The sequence below is a fragment of the Saimiri boliviensis genome, chromosome 12 (genome assembly GCF_048565385.1).
Source record: "Saimiri boliviensis isolate mSaiBol1 chromosome 12, mSaiBol1.pri, whole genome shotgun sequence".
Classification (NCBI taxonomy): Eukaryota; Metazoa; Chordata; class Mammalia; order Primates; family Cebidae; genus Saimiri; species Saimiri boliviensis.
The window spans coordinates 74,133,930-74,151,547 of record NC_133460.1 but is presented as its reverse complement, the minus strand read 5'-3'; the positions used below and the strand labels follow the sequence as shown (position 1 = coordinate 74,151,547).

Below are 17,618 nucleotides of genomic sequence, written 5' to 3'. Positions count from 1 at the left end.
GATAGGGTTTCACCATGTTGTCCAGACTGGTCTCAAACTCCTGGGCTCAAGCAATCCCCTCACCTTGGCCTCCCAAAATGTGGGGATTACAGGCATAAGCCACTGCACATGGCCTCATTGAATTATTAGGAGAAAAGATAGATAATCTGGTAGGGATGTTTTGCACGTCATGCACAGAGATGTAAAGTCATCTTGAGAAAGAGAAACTTGAAGGAAGAAGACATAAAGGGAAGATAAAGGTGAGAAAAGAGAAGAGAAAAAGGAAGAGAGAGGAGGTGGGGGGAGAGAGAGAGAGGCGAGAAAACTAGCATTGTGGGTGTGGAGAGGATTTCCATCATACAGAATCTATACTTGAACATTTCATTTACCTGTGATCTATGCGCCAATGCCTTTTTTTGAACTGTGATTGACAAAAATTAAAGACTGGTAATATTCAGTATTGGTGAAGATGCTGGAAACAATATTTCTCATACCTTGCTGGTGGAAATAATAATTTCCTTTTTAACACTAAGACAAATGAACTTTTTTCCATAACCTAAAAGCCTTACTCATTATTTAAAATGTTTACATATTTTAAAATATTCTACTAAACACTAGTTTTCCTTAACCAACAATTAGAAGATACGTTACATAGTTTTATACATATGTTTTAAAACTCCCAACGTATGTAGGCTTTTTCACTAATTAAAAAAATGTAAAAGTAGATTTGAGTTTTGTTTGTTTTTGAGACAGGGTCTCCCTCTCTCACCCAGGCTGGAGTGCAGTGGCGCCATTTCGGCTCACTGCAACCACCACCTCCTGGTTTCATGTGATTCCTCAGCCTCAGTCTCCCGAGTAGTTGGGATTACAGGTGCACACCACCCCACCTGGCTAATTTTTTTTTTTTTTTTTTTTTTTGTAGAGACGGGGTTTCACCATATTGGGCAGGCTGGGCAGGCTGGTCTGGATGGGGTTTTACCATATTGGGCAGGCTGGGCAGGCTGGTCTGGAACTCCAGACCTCAGGTGATCCACCCTCTTCGGCCTCCCAAAGTGCTGGGATTACAGGCATAAGCCACTGCACCCTGCCAGGTTTAGGTTTTTTTATTTTATTTTATTTTTTGAGACAGAGTTTCCCTCATTACCCAGGCTGGAGTGCAATGGCGCAATCTTGGCTCACCGCAGCCTCTGCCTCTTGGGTTCAAGCAATTCTCCTGCCTCAGCCTCCTGAGTAGCTGCGATTACAGGCATGCGCCACCATGCCCAGCTAATTTTTGTATTTTTAGTAGAGACGGGGTTTTACCATGTTGACCAGGATGGTCTCGATCTCTTGACCTCCTGATCCACCCACCTCGTCCTCCCAAAGTGCTGGGATTATAGGTGTGAGCCACCATGCCTGGCCCAGGTTTAGGTTTTTAAATGTAGTACTTAATGACCAATTAGTAAGTTTAATTTAAAAATGAGAAGGAGGAAAATGTGTGCTCAGTGGTTTACAGCTTTTATATCACAGTGTCTCTGCTGCGTGATATCTGTAAATCAAAAGCAGAATATAAATAGGCTCATTTACTTGGGATATCCAGGATGCTGGAAAGGTAACAGAAAGACTTTTCAAATATTTAATTATCTGTATAAACACACTGGGGCCAAATTACAGGTCTCCAGAAGGGTTTCAGGAATTTCCAAGTTCAGGGTAGAATTTACTATATATTTTTACATTTTACTCAATTCAGAAATAACACAAACTTTGACTCAGTATGTTCCCAAAACAAGTGAGATATAAACCAAGGCTCTGGGGTTGATATGTATTGTTCAACTGTTTGGTAGCTCCCTTTTCAATAGCAGCCTGCAGAGGACCAGAGGAGAGGCAGAACTGTTTGGGATTCGTGCCCACAGGCTTCCAACAAATCCTGCCTCTGGTGTCTTCTCGTCTTAAGTCTGTTTGTAAAGCAGCTGAAGGGAGGCCCCATATAGAGCTGAGAATGTCTTTCTTACAGGTACATACACCTAGGTACATCTAAGGATTTTAATCAGTTTCCCTTTTTGGAGCCTCCCTAGAAGGTGTAGATAATCAGCAATGAGGTAGCTGCACTATTAATAATAGGGAAAATTTCTTACACACGAGTGTAAGTTAGTCTTTTTTTCCAAAATCGGCGATGGGACAAATGGAGGAAACAAGGAAATGGGCACATAGGGCATCAGGTTGGAAACTACAGCACTCAGGTTGGCATCCAAGGCTGATTGCACATATGGTAGGGACCCTAACACAAGGCCTATCTGGGTTATAATCAGGATTCTAATACTTCCCGTCTTCCAGTTGCACTGGATCCAGTTGTGTTGGATGTGTCAGTTGACATTGGGTATGAAGGAAGGTGAAAGTGGAGCATGACTCAAGGTCGGCCATCCCCAGAGACTGTGTCTGAGCTCTATGGAGAAAAACAAGCAGAAGTTGATGAATCTTTTCCACTGAGGACTCTGAGGCTGAGAAATAAGTAAGAACTACTTGGAACCAACAGAGATAAGAATTCTTCTTCTTACTCTTTCACTGGTACTAACACACTTGAAAACATTGTTGGCAGAGATATTAGTACTCTCAAGGTGGAAATCAAATACAGAGAATGTGAAATGTATTGAAGACAGTTTTAGGGGCAATGGTCATTGATGGATATGAGTGCTGAAGCTACACAAGTAGCAGATGTGATCAGATAACTCTGACAGACGTGTTCATTAGCATGTAGGAGACATCTACTACGGGCTTGCTGTGTTCGGTACTTGAATATATGAAGGGAGTCAAATGTCCTGCCCTGGGAAATGTGGTTAAAAGGCAGGGAATTACAAGTCAAGCTGAATTAATGTAACTCCATTTACTATTTCTGGATAGTGATATTTCAGGAAATAGGAGCTATGTACATATTTTTCTTTATTGTTTACCAATCACTTGTTAACTTTAAGTCCTAAAATACATATTAAGTATAATATGTTATGTTTCCCTTTTCTACCCTTCCTGGTGTTTTCCCACTCAGGGTCCTGTTCCAGCAAGGGATGGCGGTATGACATAAAAGGACAAGATTACATACATCCATCTTTAGCACACACAGGTCAATGGTCCTCTCCCAAGGTCAGCATACCTCTCCATTTTAACCTTCCACTCAGAACATGTGTGGTGTTCCTTCCCAGGCACCAGATTAATTTACTCAGGCAAGGTGAGCTAAATCTTCCCTTGAAATGTACACTTGTCCGTATTGATTCAATGAAATGAGTTTACCTTTGCAGTTGGTGTGATTTGTGTTTTCCGCCAGAGGCCTCTTAAAAAGCAACAGAGACTTCAGGGCTTCCTGTCTCTTCCTATTCTTTAGTTAATAGTGAAGACTTTCTAACACGTTTGGACTGTGTTCAAGATGGGGCATAAAATGGAATCAGTGAAACTTATTTCTCATAATAGAGGTCAGAATAGAGAAAATGTGACAAAAGCACAAACTTTAACAAAGAAAGGGGCAGCAGCCCACCCACCGTCAAGATGGAGGCAGAGTGTCTGTGTTTATGCAGGTCAATGGTAGCAGGTGGGAGATGGTAACTGTGATCCGAAGCCCTGGAATCTTAAAGCGGAGTCTAAAAGATTTAAAGTACAGCAAAATTCCAGATGAACCAGATCACTGCTTTATGTTTTATCATATTTATTTATTAACATATAAATGAAAATGTATGACTTTTTCAGAAATATAAATTGTGCACACTGATGACCTCAAATGCATGCAACAAGATTTTTAATACAGAAAATAACACAAAAACCATTGTTACAGTTGTTAGAATTTTTAACTTTAAAAAACCTTGAATTTTTATTGTTTTAATTGCTCCATAAAATAATGTTAATATATATAAACTTAAACTTAAATTAATTCTAACAGGCAAACATTTCCAACCCAGAGCGTGGCTGATGGTTGCATGCTGGGTCAGCTGACACTATTTTAGTTCACACCAACTTTGATGTCTAGGCCATTCAGTATCCACCTAGAAAATCCCAATTGTTTCAAGCATACCGTGAATTTTCTGATTTCTCTGAAGATTTTCAGAGTTAAAAGAAGTGTTTATATCACTTAATATACAACATTTCTAATGCGGGGGGGGGGAACTCCATCATCTATTATCAATGGCATTTCACAAGACCTTGCACTAGGCTCTTAGTCACCAGGTTCCCCCATTTTGTTGCTTTCCTATTATCTCAAACCAAGTTCATCGAAGCATTTGAACAAAGTCAATCTTCATTTTACCAAAAAAAAAAAAATGTTCTTAATAGTGGCTAAAATAGTAAAAATTTCTCCCTTTAATTACAATCTACAAAGATAAACCAGTATTCCTTTCTTTCTCTCTTTTGCTTCCTTTTTCCCTATCCCTGTTGATGGAACATTTATTTTTTCACACAGGTTTTTAAAGAAATACAGAATGTGGGTTTCTAGTGTATTATACAGAATCCCTTTTCATTCTTTACATGCTACATTATGACTATGAGGAGGGCAGAGTGGAGGTGAACTCTCTCTATACCTGCTGAAAGTCTTGTACACATTGCTTTTCATACCCGTTGCTTCTGGCTGTCTCTTCCTGTTCTCCGTTCTCTTCTCAAACAATGTTGCAACCTCAATTAATCAGGCACCTGAATTCACATACTGTAGAATACTCAAGATTGATGATAGGCTTGGAAGGAGGAGGATGGAGGCAGAGGTGAGAAGCGGGGATACCGAGCCCTATTTAGACTTTGGTGCCCCAGCTTTTGGATGAACTCAGCACATTAGGACTAACCTCTTTGGGATCCAGAATGACTCCAAGTATGGAACAACACTGAAAGATGGACTTCAATATTACATGTGAGGGATTTGGCTGCTTTATATAAACATAGAAACAAGCCCAGTGGATTACTCCACTAAAGGTGACTAAGCAAATGTTACAGTTCAAGCTGCACTCAAGAAGTCAATTGAGAAATAACTCTATCACCAAACCCCTGGACCTACCTCCCAATCTGGTCCTTCTCCCATAACTCCTTGAGCTTTCCCAAGACCCAGCAATTCAGGCATCAATCCAGTGGTATGGCCAGTGTCTTAGTCCAATCTTTGGCCATACCAGTCCTTACATATTTTGAATACCAACTTGGTGGAGGAGTTTCAGCTCCCTTTCAGCAGTAGCCTAATGGGCACCACATCTCTATTCTTCAGTCCCATCCCAGCTTGATGCTGAAGGGATGAGGCTTCCAGTTTCCAAACCCCTCTCAGAGTCTTCATCTGCTTGTTGCATTTCTTCATTCAGCTCCTGAAGGAATGCTAAGATATTCAAAGCCTCAGAATCTGCTTCATTTTTAGAAAGTCTCATTTTGGCAATTTTTTGCAGCTTGTTTTCCATCTTTTCTTTCTCCCTTGATTTCTGGTTTATTTTTACGCCCTCTATAAAGTGGTGGATGGCCTTGTCTTCACACTTCATTTGATACAGCTGAAAGTTGCCATACCGCAGATGGAGCAGTTGTTTCGCTGCAGGAGTAAGTTCTTTACTGAATTCCTTTTGGAAGTAATACTCTGCTTCTTCATACTGATCTGCTAGAGCATGAAGACTGGCCAGAAAGGAACAGACACGGAAGAGGTTATCATTGGCTTCATCAGCTTTCTTCAGATGAGCCACAGCGTGTGCTATTAGTTCCAGTAACTTTCTTTTCCCATACATTCCATTCTCTCTTAGATTCATTACTTGGAGGACTTTTGCCCTATAGCAGCACCCAATTTGGCAATGCAGGTAAGCATTGTTTGGCATGTATTGTAAAGCCTTTTTAAGCAGTTCAATAGCTTTGTCTGGCTCATCTTTTCTTCGATAAAACTTTGCTGCACTGCGAAGTACATCTGTTACATCTGGGGCTTTGTCCAAGGCTTCTTCAACTAACTTCTCTCCTTCACCTTCCTCTTCCCCTTCTTTACACATCTTATGAAGCTTTAGAGCCAGGAGGACTTTAAGATACTGGTTGTCAGGATTCAGCCTAATGGCTTGCCTCAGAGGGTCAATGGCATTCTGAGATGGTGGCCAGTTGTCCAGACGGTAGCTTGCTATTGCCAGTCCAGAGGTGAATTCTGGGTTCTTTGGGTTCTTTTCCAGAGCCTTCTCAAAGCACACCTTTGCTCTTTCATTTTGATTTCCTCCACACTTTAACCGTGTCCACCCTTCCTCACAGTCAAGCTCTGGACTCTCAATTCTATAGGGACTGGAAAACTTCTCACAGACATGTTTCACCTTATCTACATAAATCTGAGCATCTGAGAGTCGGCCCATGTGATAGTAGACCCAGGCATAGTTTCCCCAGGTGACCAGACTTCTGATTTCTGCTTGGTCAGCATGCTCTTGCTGGATTAACTCTTCAGCTTGCTGTAAGCATTCCAGGGCTTCCCCGTTTTGGCCTTTGAGGTGCTTTAGATAGGCCAATAGGTTGCACATTGTGGCTCTGAATTCACGATTCTGAAACTCAGTCCGGTAAAATACTTTGTCTTCAAAATCATCCAAGGAATTTTCTCCCTCCATCAAGTTCCAGGTGAAATGGCATTTTAGATGCTGCAGGCTGCTCTCCAGGGAATTCTTTGTGTTCTCACTGTAGGGAAAAACAGAAAGTTGGACACTATGAGACATAGATTTATATGTCAAGAAATGGGAGCATGGCAAATAAAATTCTCCTCCTCCTAAAGGCTAACATGAATAAAAGAAACTCTCCTTCGTTTCTTTCCATAACATGTTTGGCTTATTGTTAATTCCTGCATGTGGCAGCAGGAGTTTAGGGACTGTGGGCAGCAGAAGAATTAGGGTGAGGGCAGTGGGTTGTTCTCTTAGTCTGTGGGTAGGTTTTCATGAATAAGGCAGTTTTTGTTAAATAGCTCTGCCCTCTGCTCTTGAGGGCCTCTGTGGAGACTTGATTTTATTTATGCAGTTTTAAAGAAGCAAGTCTTTTTTATTGTTTTTTGTTTGTTCTTCATTTTTCCCTAGCTTTACTTTTGTACTTTGAAAATTTTAGCTTTATAATTTTTTATTCTTTTGGTGTTTTGCCATGCTGATTTTAATTTCTCATCCCTCTGAAATGCAGCTTCATTTTATCTTTGATATTCTTAATTACTTAGGTCTCCTTTATTTGCCTTTACAGAAATCTTTATCACTTTTAATTTTCTTTCTATTTCAGCTTTTAATATATACTTCATTTATTTTGTCTATTCCAACTTTCTGAGCTTTTATCAGATTTGTTTTATTTTGTATTGTTTTTTTACTTTAACATGCTACATTCTCATTTTTTCTGTTGAATTTTTCCATTTTAAGCATTTGAATCTTATTTTCAACCATTCTTAATTTTTACTCATTTTCTCTGCTTTTGTATTATTCTCCCATTTAATTTCAATTATTGTTTACATTAGCAATGTCTTAAACATTTATTTTGGAATGAAATATATATATATTTTTTCTATTTTCCGCCCCCATACCTCCACTTCTTAGACTGGTGATTTCTGTTCTTAACACATCTCATTGAGTTTCTCTATTAATAATTTTGTACTTGTTTTAATTTTTTATGAAATTTTATTTTTCTCTTCTGGGTTTTGCTTTAATAAAAAGGGGCAAGAAGTGTGGCTACAGGGAAGGCTTCATAAGGCCACTAGCTCCTTTTCTTATTGAAAGAGCTCTTTTTTCTATATGGTACCCTTACAACTCTCCTGGAAAGATTTTCCATTCCATTCAGTGTTGGTCCTCAAAATAAATAAATAAACCAAAACCAATCAAGCCAAAAAAAAGAACAACTGAAAAAAAAACCCAGCAAACAGACAAATGGGCAAAAGCCTGTACTTCAAATTACTTTGGAGATGAGTAGCATTCCATGCTACTCATTATTTTTCAACACTGTCTGTGTATTGGAGTCTCTATAATGTTGCTTTTTCTCACTTAAATTTTTTTTTTTTGGCATCTGTAAATCAATCTTCCTATCAGGAGTTATATTTCTAAATAGTATGGTTTCTTACACAACCAATAGATATCTGGAATGTCATGTAATGTGGCAGGATCACTTTTGAGATATATGTCTAGATAGAAGATTATGTGCTCCCTCTTTCTAACTGCCCTTCTCTCTCCCACTTTTTATATCACTCCTTCCCACCTCCATTTTGATTGGGAACAGGGCCGAGCACCCAAACTTCAGTAGAAGTTGGAAATGAAACTGAGAGGTAGCAAGAAAGCTGGAGTGTCTTCAGGTGTCAGGAGGTATGCTGCACATGCTTGGGGTCTGAGGGGGGCCATATTCTGTAGGACTCATCATATTCTGTAATGAATGCAGAAGAGAGTGTGACTTGGATGCACATGGAAAAAACACAGGGTTTGAGCCCTCCAAGCTCCCCAGTGTCCTGTTCTGATCATTCTGGGGTCACTACAGTCCTATCCATGGTCCTATTAGGCACTTTAGGAAATTTAAATCATTCCTGCTCATCTCTATTTCTTGAAACAAATGGAAACTTAACTATCCCAAGCAGAAAAAAAGAAAATGACAAAAATAGGAGGGAAAATAGGCAGCAGTTTATAGGAAGGACCCACCTTCCATTCAAAGCTCCAAACAGGTTTTAGCAAAGAGCCGGGTTATTTAAGTCTCTTGATGCAACTAACCCCAGGGGCAGAAGCCCAGGAGAGGGTGCTTGGCTTGGTATCTGGCATCCTAATGGCAGCAGCATTCCCCTTGAAAAGCTCGTGTCCAAACAGATCTATTTTTATTCTTAGTGAGGTTATGGGAAGATTCCCTTAACACATGAACTCCTTAGCTCCGTTTGCAAAAGAAACAAAGAAAATAAATAGAGTTGAGATTATCTCCACTATATAAAACATATAGTCAATTGTGCATTTGCAGGATAGAGACATTTAATATACATACTTAGGTAAAATCCCTTTGAGCAGCCATTTAAAAGTCATGCCACTTCACTGCTTGATCTTGGGTTTTTATTTGTACTGTTAAGTCAGAGAAGCTGGTCCCAGACACTTGCTTTCTGGGCTCTGGCTTGTGAGGACTTATTCTTCTGATTCTATAGAACTACAGAAGTTCTAGTCATATATACAACAATAACAATTTCTTCCTTTGCCTCATATCTGGATAAAAGCCACAGTAACATTATCAGCCAAGCTCAAAATTAATGTTACCACTACAGTTTCTTAAAGCAGTCTCAGAATCACTGAGGAGTCTTTTAGAAACACACATCCTCAGACTCCAACCCAGACCCTCTTAATGAGAATCTCTGGGGAGCTGACCCTAGGACTCTGTCCTTAATTAGTTGTCCAGGCAATTTTTATGCATGCTCAATTTTGAGAACCACTGTCTTAGACTACAAGGGCAATGCCCAGTGAAAGTCATGATAGAAAAAGAATTGAGGAAGGCAAGAAGGACTGATGGGTCTGTATCACAAAGGGAAAAATTCTAAGATAAGACCATACTAAAATTCTAAGAAATAAGAAAAGGGTTCTATAGATTCTAGGCTACTACAGAAAAAGAAATCTGTAAATATCTCAATTTTTTTTTTTTTTTTTAAGTCAGGCAGACATTTAGACTAGCAGGAAATATCATTTCAAAAAGAAAGATCAGGAACCTCAAAGAAGAAGGGCAAGGTATCTCACAGGAAGTGAGCACTGGGGTTGGTAACACAGGATCCCATATCTCCCAGGATGAGGGTTAGGCAAACACCTCTGGCCACCCTACCCTCAAACTGGAGAAAACAGTTCCTACCTACTCAATGAGCTAATACTTCCTCTCCAGGGCAGTCTCATGTTTTGGTAATAGAAGGGAATGTTAGAGGTGAAAACTATTTTCTCCAAGCACTCCATCTCTAATTCATACTCAGGAGGACTCTAGCCAATCACTAGCATTTTGGGGTGAAAATAATTAGTTTTACCAGCCCTTGTGCAAATCTGAGATGAAAGACTACATTAAATGTAAATTCCCCTTAGCGGAAGTGGGGTTTGCTATTCTATGTATATCTTTAACAGTATCTGCTGAAAAAGACCCTTTTGTTAAATAATTTTGTTACCAGTCCCCAACTTAATCCTTTCAAATATGAAATAAGAGAGGGACAGTGCACAAGAGCATTTCCCTCAGACCCATCTTCAATTGACACACCAGGCTGATGAAACATTCCCTCTCTGCTGCCTTCTTTTTCTGTTCACAACTCAGCTACCCAGGCGAGCAGTTCTAGAGATGAATTTGGGAAGCCTGCCAGTGTGAAGCAGAATCGTTTAGGAGGGGACACACCAGCATTAGTAAGACAGATTTACAACAGACAAAGGTAAAGGCGTAGTAAGGCTGTAAACAAACACTAAAAAGGAGCTGGCCCTCGTTGGTAGCACAGCTACTCAGGATTTGCAGTGGACGAGACTAAACAATCCGATAGGAAGGGAAAATCTTTACCTCATGGTTGCCATGCAATTCTCAGCTGTTGAGCAGGGCTGCCGTTCAGGCTGCTGCACTCTTCAGAAATCTTCCTCTTTTGCCCGCAATGAATGCTAAAGAGACCTGTATATATAAGCGCCCCCCCCCCCCTTTTTTTTTTGTTACTCTTTGTTTCCTTTCAGCTGACGTTACAAATGGGAAAGTGAAACTAGAAAGTGCAATTGGCAGGACTGTTTACCAGGAAAGGAATCTTAAGAGCCAAGCCCAGCTGGGTAGTAGTGAGTTAGAAGAACTTCCTCTTTGTGGAACTTCCTCTTACGACATCAAGGGAGCACAACTGGGAGAAGGACACATTCACAAAGCACCCTGCCTTGTGATTACCATGTTAACCCATCTTTGCTCTGCCTTATACCAGTGTAATTCGCAGGCCACTGTAAGGAGCAGTTATCTAGCCTCGACAGGACAGGGAACTTTAGTCCGAATCATTGCTGCATCTCCAGTCCCTGCCAAACTACCTGCATGTTGCATGGTATGGCAAGCATTCCAAAAGTAGCTGCTGAATAAATAAATAGATGATTAAAAACATGGGCGGCGGTCCTCAGCTAACGGTGCCGGCGGGTGGGCGCGTGCCCGCGGGCGGCGCCTGCAGGGCCCCGAGTGGGCCGTGAGCGCGCCGCCCCGACCCCCGCCCGCTCCTCCGCCGCCGCGGCTTCCTCTCGCGTTTCCCCTGAGCGCGGGCTGCTGCGTCCCGGGCTGCGCCATGCGGCTCCCGTCCTTTCGGCCCGCGAGGGGCCTGTGGGCGCGGCGGCGCCGGCCGTAAGCAGGCGCCTGCGTCCGGGGCGGGCGCAAGCCGCGGCTGGGGCGCCGCGATGGGGGAGAGGTGGGTCCGGGTGACCGGTGCTCTCCGGCTGCGGGGGCTGCAGGACCGTGGCGGCGCCGGCGTCCTGGACCGCGCGCGACGTGAAGGAGCGCATCTGCGCCGAGACCGGCTTCCCGGTGCCGCAGCAGCGGCTGTGGCACGGCGGCCGCGAGCTATCTGACTGGATCAAGATTGGAGATCTGACTTCTAAAAATTGTCATCTTTTTGTAAACCTTCAATCAAAAGGCTTAAAAGGGGGAGGTCGATTTGGTCAGACAACTCCACCACTTGTTGATTTTCTCAAGGACATTTTGAGAAGATACCCAGAAGGAGGACAGATTCTTAAGGAATTAATTCAGAATGCAGAAGATGCTGGGGCCACAGAAGTTAAATTTTTATATGATGAAACTCAATATGGAACAGAGACGCTTTGGTCAAAAGATACGGCACCATATCAGGGAGTACCCTTGACACTGTTTTGAAGTTGGTGGGAAGAAAGATCGAAGGAGAGGAGAGAACAAGGAAAATGAGAGGAAAGATGATAAAGCCATAAACTAATAAATTACTGATTGAATAAAAGAATCATAACCAATAGACTCCTAAAAAAAAAAAAAAAAAAAAAAAAAAAAAAAAAAAAAAAAAAAAAAACATGGGCGGTAATGTCTGTCTGCCTGGATTTGAAATCAGCCTCCACTTTTATGCTATGAAACTCTGGGGAAAATTATTGACTGTCTCTGCTTCGGTTTTGTGAATTGGGAATTATACTGCTACAGGTTCGTTGTGGTGTTGGGAGGATGAAATGGGAGAATACGTGAGATGTCCTTAGAATAATGTCTGGCAGTAATAAGTAAATGTTAGTTTCTGTTATAATTGTTAACTAAAATCATTAACCAAAGCAATCAGAGGGGAAACTTTCTTCTTCTCAGGCTGGAGTGCAGTGGCAGGATCCTGGCTTATGGCAACCTCCACCTCCTGGGTTCAAGCGATTCTCTTTCCTCAGCTGTGCTTACAGGTACCCACCACCACACCCAGCTAATTTTTGTATTTTTGTTAGAGACAGGGTTCCTGCCTGTAGGCCAGGCTGGCCTTGAACTCCTGACTTCAGGTGATCTGCCCGCCTTGGCCTCCCAAAGTGCAGGGATTACAGACGTGAGCCACCACGCCTGGCCAGGGGAAACTTTCGATGTTTGCTTTTTCCAGAACTTTATCTCCTCTGATATTCAACAATCCATTTGATTACTGACCTAAGCCAAACAATTCCTAACATCTCTTTATGTTCTTGGCTTCCCCAAGCCCCACAATATTTTCCCCCTTTTTATTGATGTATAATAATTTCCATATTTATGGGTTGCATGTGAGTGTTTGTCATATGCAAAGAATGTTTAATGATGAAGTCATGGTAATTGGGGTATACACACCTTCACTGTTTATCATTTATATGTGTTGGTATCATTTCAAGTCCTCTCTTCTAGTTACTTTAAAATATGAGTAATATTGTTGCTAAGTATAGTCACCCTAGTCTGCTATCAAACATTAGAACTTTTTTTTTCTCTATTTAATGTTTGTACCCATAACCAAACTCTCATCTTCCCGCCACCCCCCTTTTCAGTCTCTGGTATCGATTGTTCTATTTCAATGTCCATGAGATGAAGTTTTTTAGCTCCCATATTTGAGTGAGAACATGCAGTATTTATCATTCTGTGCCTGGCTTATTGCACTTAGCGTAATGGTCTTCAGTTCCAACTGCATTGCTGCAAATTAAATGATTTCATTCCTCGTTAATGACTGACTAACATTCCGTTGTGTGTATATATAATATTTGCTTTATGCATTTGTTCACTAATGGGTTGATTTCATGTTTTTGCTATTATGAATAGTGCTATGATGAATATGTGAGTGCAAGTATCCCTTTGATTTACTGATTTATTTTCCTCTGGATAGATACCCAATAGTATGATTGCTGGGTCTTATGAAAATTCTATTTTTAGTTTTTTGAGAGCTTTCCATACTGTTTTCCATAATGATTGTACTAATTTACATTCCTACCAACAGTGTATAAGAGTTCCCTTTTCCCTACATCCTTGCCAACATTTGTTGTTGTTGTTGTTGTTGTTTTTTAGTAATAGCCATACTAACTGGGGTGAGATGATATCTCATTGTGATTTTTGTTTGGATTTCCTTGGGATTGAGTATGTTGAGTATTTGTTCATATACCTGTTAGTCACATATACCAGAGCTCCTTTATAGATGATGAGATGCTCTTCTCTTGCTGTTTTTTAAATTTTCGTTTTGTCACTGACTTTAGATAGTTTGAGTATAATGTGCCATGGAGAAGACCTTTTTGTGTTGTATCTGATTGGGGATTGCTGAACTTCCTGTATCTGTAGGTCTAAATCTCTTATTAGACTTGGGACGTTCTCATCTATTATTTCATTACATAGGTTTTCAAATCCTTTCCGTTTCTCTTTGCCTTTAGGGATACTGATAATTCATGTATTTGATCACCTTGGGTATCCCATAGATCATGAAGACATCATTCATACTTTAAAATTCTTTTTTTCTTTATTTTTGTCTTATTGGGTTATTTCAAAAGACCTGTCTTCAAGTTCTGATGTTCTCTCTTCTGCTTGGTCTAGTCTATTGTAAGTTTTTTGTATATTTTATATTTCATTCAAGGAATTCTTCAGTTCTAGATTTCAGTTTGGTTATTTTTATGATATCTATTCCTTTGGCAAATTTCTCATTCATATCCTGAATTGTTTCTCTGGTTTCTGTGTATAGTTTGAATTGTATTGGATTTGGAATTCTCTTATATCTTGCTGAGCTTGTTTAGTATCATAATTTTTTTTTTGAGAGGGAGTCTTACTCTGTTGCCCAGGCTGGAGTGCAGTGGTGTGATCTCTGCTCACTGCAACCTCTGCCTTCTGAATTCAAGCAATTCTCCTTCCTTAGCCTCCCAAGCTGGGATTACAGGCATGTGCCACCATGCCTGGCTAATTTTTGTATTTTCAGTAGAGACGGGGTTTCACAGTGCTGGCCAGGATGGTCTAGAACTCCTGACCTCAGGTGATCCACCCACCTTGGCCTTCCAAAGTGCTGGGATTACAGGTGTGAGCCATAGTGCTTAATATCATAATTTTGAATTGTTTTTCCTGGATTTCTTTTTAATTGAGATCTGTTGGTGGGGAATTTTATTCCTTTGAAGGTATCCTATTTCCTTGCTTTTACATGATTCCTGTGTCCTTTCACTTATATCTGAGCATCTGGTATAATAGTTACTTCTTTCAGTTTTTTGAATTTGCTTTTTTAGGGGAAGATTTTTCCTGAAGATACACAAGCAATATTGGTTGGGTTAGGCACTTTAGCTTTGATTCTGAATGTTTATGGTAGTGTAGTCTCTGTACAGTTTCTTTGTCTGTGATCGGTGATATCTGTGATTTTCTTGATGGTTTGGGGGGTGGATTATTAGTGGAGGCTATCATGACATTTTACTGGGGACAGGGTTGCCTTGTGGACCAGTCTTCAGGTTCCAGTGGTGGCAGCAGTGAGTTGAGGGTGTCTGATCTTGGGCCCCAGAATGACATACACTGTCACTGGTGTTAGTGGGACCAGGTAGGCTAATTCCTGGGCGCCCAGATAGCTTGCTCAATTGCTGGTAGTGACAGTAGTGGGCCAGTTGGGTGAGTGGGGTCTCAGGTCCCTGGGCAGCTGATGTGATGTAGGCAATGGCAGTAGCAATGGTGAGACAACCCCTTGGGTTCTGATGGGTGCACAATGATGTTGGCAGTGGCTGTGATGCAGCAGTTTACAGGAGGGATGTAGACTGCTCAAGTTCTCTCATTTGCCCTTTCCCTGAAATGCCACACCCCTCTGGTCTCCTGGCCAATCTCAGCCAAGCTGGCCACTTGGTTCATTCTTCTGTGCCTCGGGTGTTTCCTGTGACTTCTTTGTTGAATTCTAGTGTTCTCTTTAGATGTTCTGTTTGAGGTATGATTATCTATTCATCATTTTGGTTCTTCTTTCTAAAGAGGGTGGGTGTCTGTTGTCTCTGGTCAGCTATCTTGGACCAGAATCCCCACCATATTTTAAATCCCTTCTTGTTGCTCTGGTATTTGGCATCCCCAAATTGCAATACACAGCCATAGTGTTTTGTAATGATAGAATTGTAATTTCCTTGATTTTTCCTTATTTATAGCCTTAGTCACAAAGGGAATAATAAAGTATATAGACCTAAGTGAAAATAATAGTAATTCAAAGATTGAGGTCAGGAAATTACACGAAGCACAGATAGAACATATTCTTCAGCAAAACTGAGGTTGTTAAGTTATTCAGTCTTGGGAAAAGTTATTTATCATAATTTTTTTTCTGCCTAGGACAGGGTGGAAGCAGAAACTGTCCTTTCTAAAAAGTCTCCACCCTTTGATTAGGATGCACAGATAAGCCTGTCCCAGTTGAAAACCCTTACTTTTGTGGTCTTACTCAAGAGTTTCAAGTTTCTTTTCTATTTACAAGTTCTTTTTTTTTTTTCTTTTCCTTCTTTGTTTCTTTATTTCTTTTTTTTTCTTTCTTTCTTTTTTTTTGTTGAGACAGTCTTACTCTGTTGCCTAGCTGGAGTACAGTGGTGAGATGTTGGCTCACTGCAACCTCTGCCTATCAGGTTCAAGCAGTTCTTGTGTCTCAGCCTTCCAAGTAGCTAGGACGACAGCTACCACACCTGACTAATTTTTGTATTATCAGTAGAGATGGGGTATTGCCCTGTTGGCCAGGCTGGTCTTGAACTCCTGGCCTTAAATGATCTGTTCAACTTGGCCTCCCAAAGTGCTGGGATTACAGACATGGGCCACAGCATCTGGCCTCTACAAGTTCTGTTAGGTATTTCTAGAAATATATGTTAGGTTTTTAAGAAATGCTGAAATAGGAAAGTGGAAATGCTGTGGGTTTGGTTTGATTTATTTTTTGGACTCAGTATTCAGGAAAACTATTGGATAGAAATTTTAAAATCTGATGAATAAAGGTACTGGCTGGGAAGAAGCATGGAGAAAGGTTTTACCAATGGTCACTGTGCTTTGAAATGAGTTGAGATACTGACTTACACTTCAGAAATTTGTATGGCCAGTGCCTGTGTATAATATTACTACAGCAGGGGTGCAGCAGCTGACGTAGTGGCTGGGTTAGTGTGAGACTATGCAGGCAATGTGATTGCAAAATAGAAACTGAAAGGGAAAACCAACTTTTTCCTGGTGTTATTTCTATTTTGAGAAAATAAAACTTATTTAAAAAGAGTTCTGATTACCTTGGTTGCTACAAATATGTATAAGCCCTGTTCATATTTCCTAGAATGATAGGTTTCATTTATACAGAATATAGATTTGCTTCCTGTTCCTGAGATGGGTCACATCAACTACAAGCGGTATAATGCAGTAATTCTCATATTGTGACCTGCCACCAGCAATATCAACATCACCTGGAAACTTGTTAGAAGTGCAAATTCTTAGGCCCCATTCTAGACTGATTGAATCGGAACTTCTAGTGTGGGACTCAGAAATCTAGGTGTTGATAAGCCTTCTAGATAATTATAATGTGTGCTAAAGTCTGAAAACTAAATAACATATTGAATGTATGCGAAAATACTCTTACTTCTATAATATGAAACTATGCTTTTTCCTTGAGATTAAAAAAAAAATTGACTCTCTTTTTTGTTTTGAGTCTATGTTTAACGGAAGTTTTGTCCACCTAGAAGAGCTGGTCACTAGTTCAACGGTATTCACACTTGTTAGAGGAATACGTAGGTAACTTAGTAGGTTCTCTTGATCACCATAATAGACTATAATTTAGAAACAATATGTTTTCCACTATACAAATTCTTTTCTTTACACATTCACAAATAGACATGTTTAAAATGATCTTCCAAATGAACTTCAAAAATATTGATATAGTTAATAAAATAGCTCCCTGTTGTTTTTTTCCTTTCTTTCCTTTTCTTTCTTTTTTTCTTTTGAGATAGAGTCTTGCTCTGTCACCCAGGCTGGAGTGCAGTGGCACAATCAGAACTCACTGTAGCCTTGACCTCCCTTCTGGGCTCAAGTGATCTTCCTACCTCAGTTTGCTGAGTAGCTGGGCTCACAGGTGAGTGCCACTACACCCAGCTAATTTTTTATTTCTTGTAGACATAGGGTCTTACTATGTTCCCCAGTCTGGTCTCAAACTTCTGGGCTCAGCTAATCTTCCTGCCTCAGCCTCCCAAAGTGCTGAGATTACCAGCATGAGCCACAGCACTTGGCCAGCTCCCTATGCTTATTCTTTTTTCAAAAAAATAATTAAACATCATTTCTTCTTGATGTGGTTTGAATATGTCTCCCAAAGGTCA

At 40.6% G+C, this 17,618-nt stretch overlaps 1 protein-coding gene and 1 long non-coding RNA gene across 2 annotated transcripts; one reads left to right on the top strand and one right to left on the bottom strand.

The window, feature by feature from the left end:
• Positions 1-2,878: 2,878 nt before the first annotated feature.
• On the bottom strand, positions 2,879-10,519 carry IFIT2 (interferon induced protein with tetratricopeptide repeats 2). The gene is made up of 2 exons (XM_003922419.4): positions 10,411-10,519; positions 2,879-6,588 (listed from the first exon to the last, which is right to left on the bottom strand). Exons 1-2 carry the CDS (start codon positions 10,422-10,424, stop codon positions 5,169-5,171), a joined length of 1,434 nt encoding a protein of 477 aa, XP_003922468.2. The 5' UTR covers positions 10,425-10,519; the 3' UTR covers positions 2,879-5,168.
• Positions 10,520-10,686: 167 nt separating this feature from the next.
• LOC141580622 (uncharacterized) lies at positions 10,687-16,943 on the top strand. The gene is made up of 2 exons (XR_012512882.1): positions 10,687-12,024; positions 12,178-16,943. It is a non-coding gene; the product is annotated as an uncharacterized LOC141580622 (long non-coding RNA).
• The last annotated feature ends 675 nt before the right edge of the window (positions 16,944-17,618 follow it).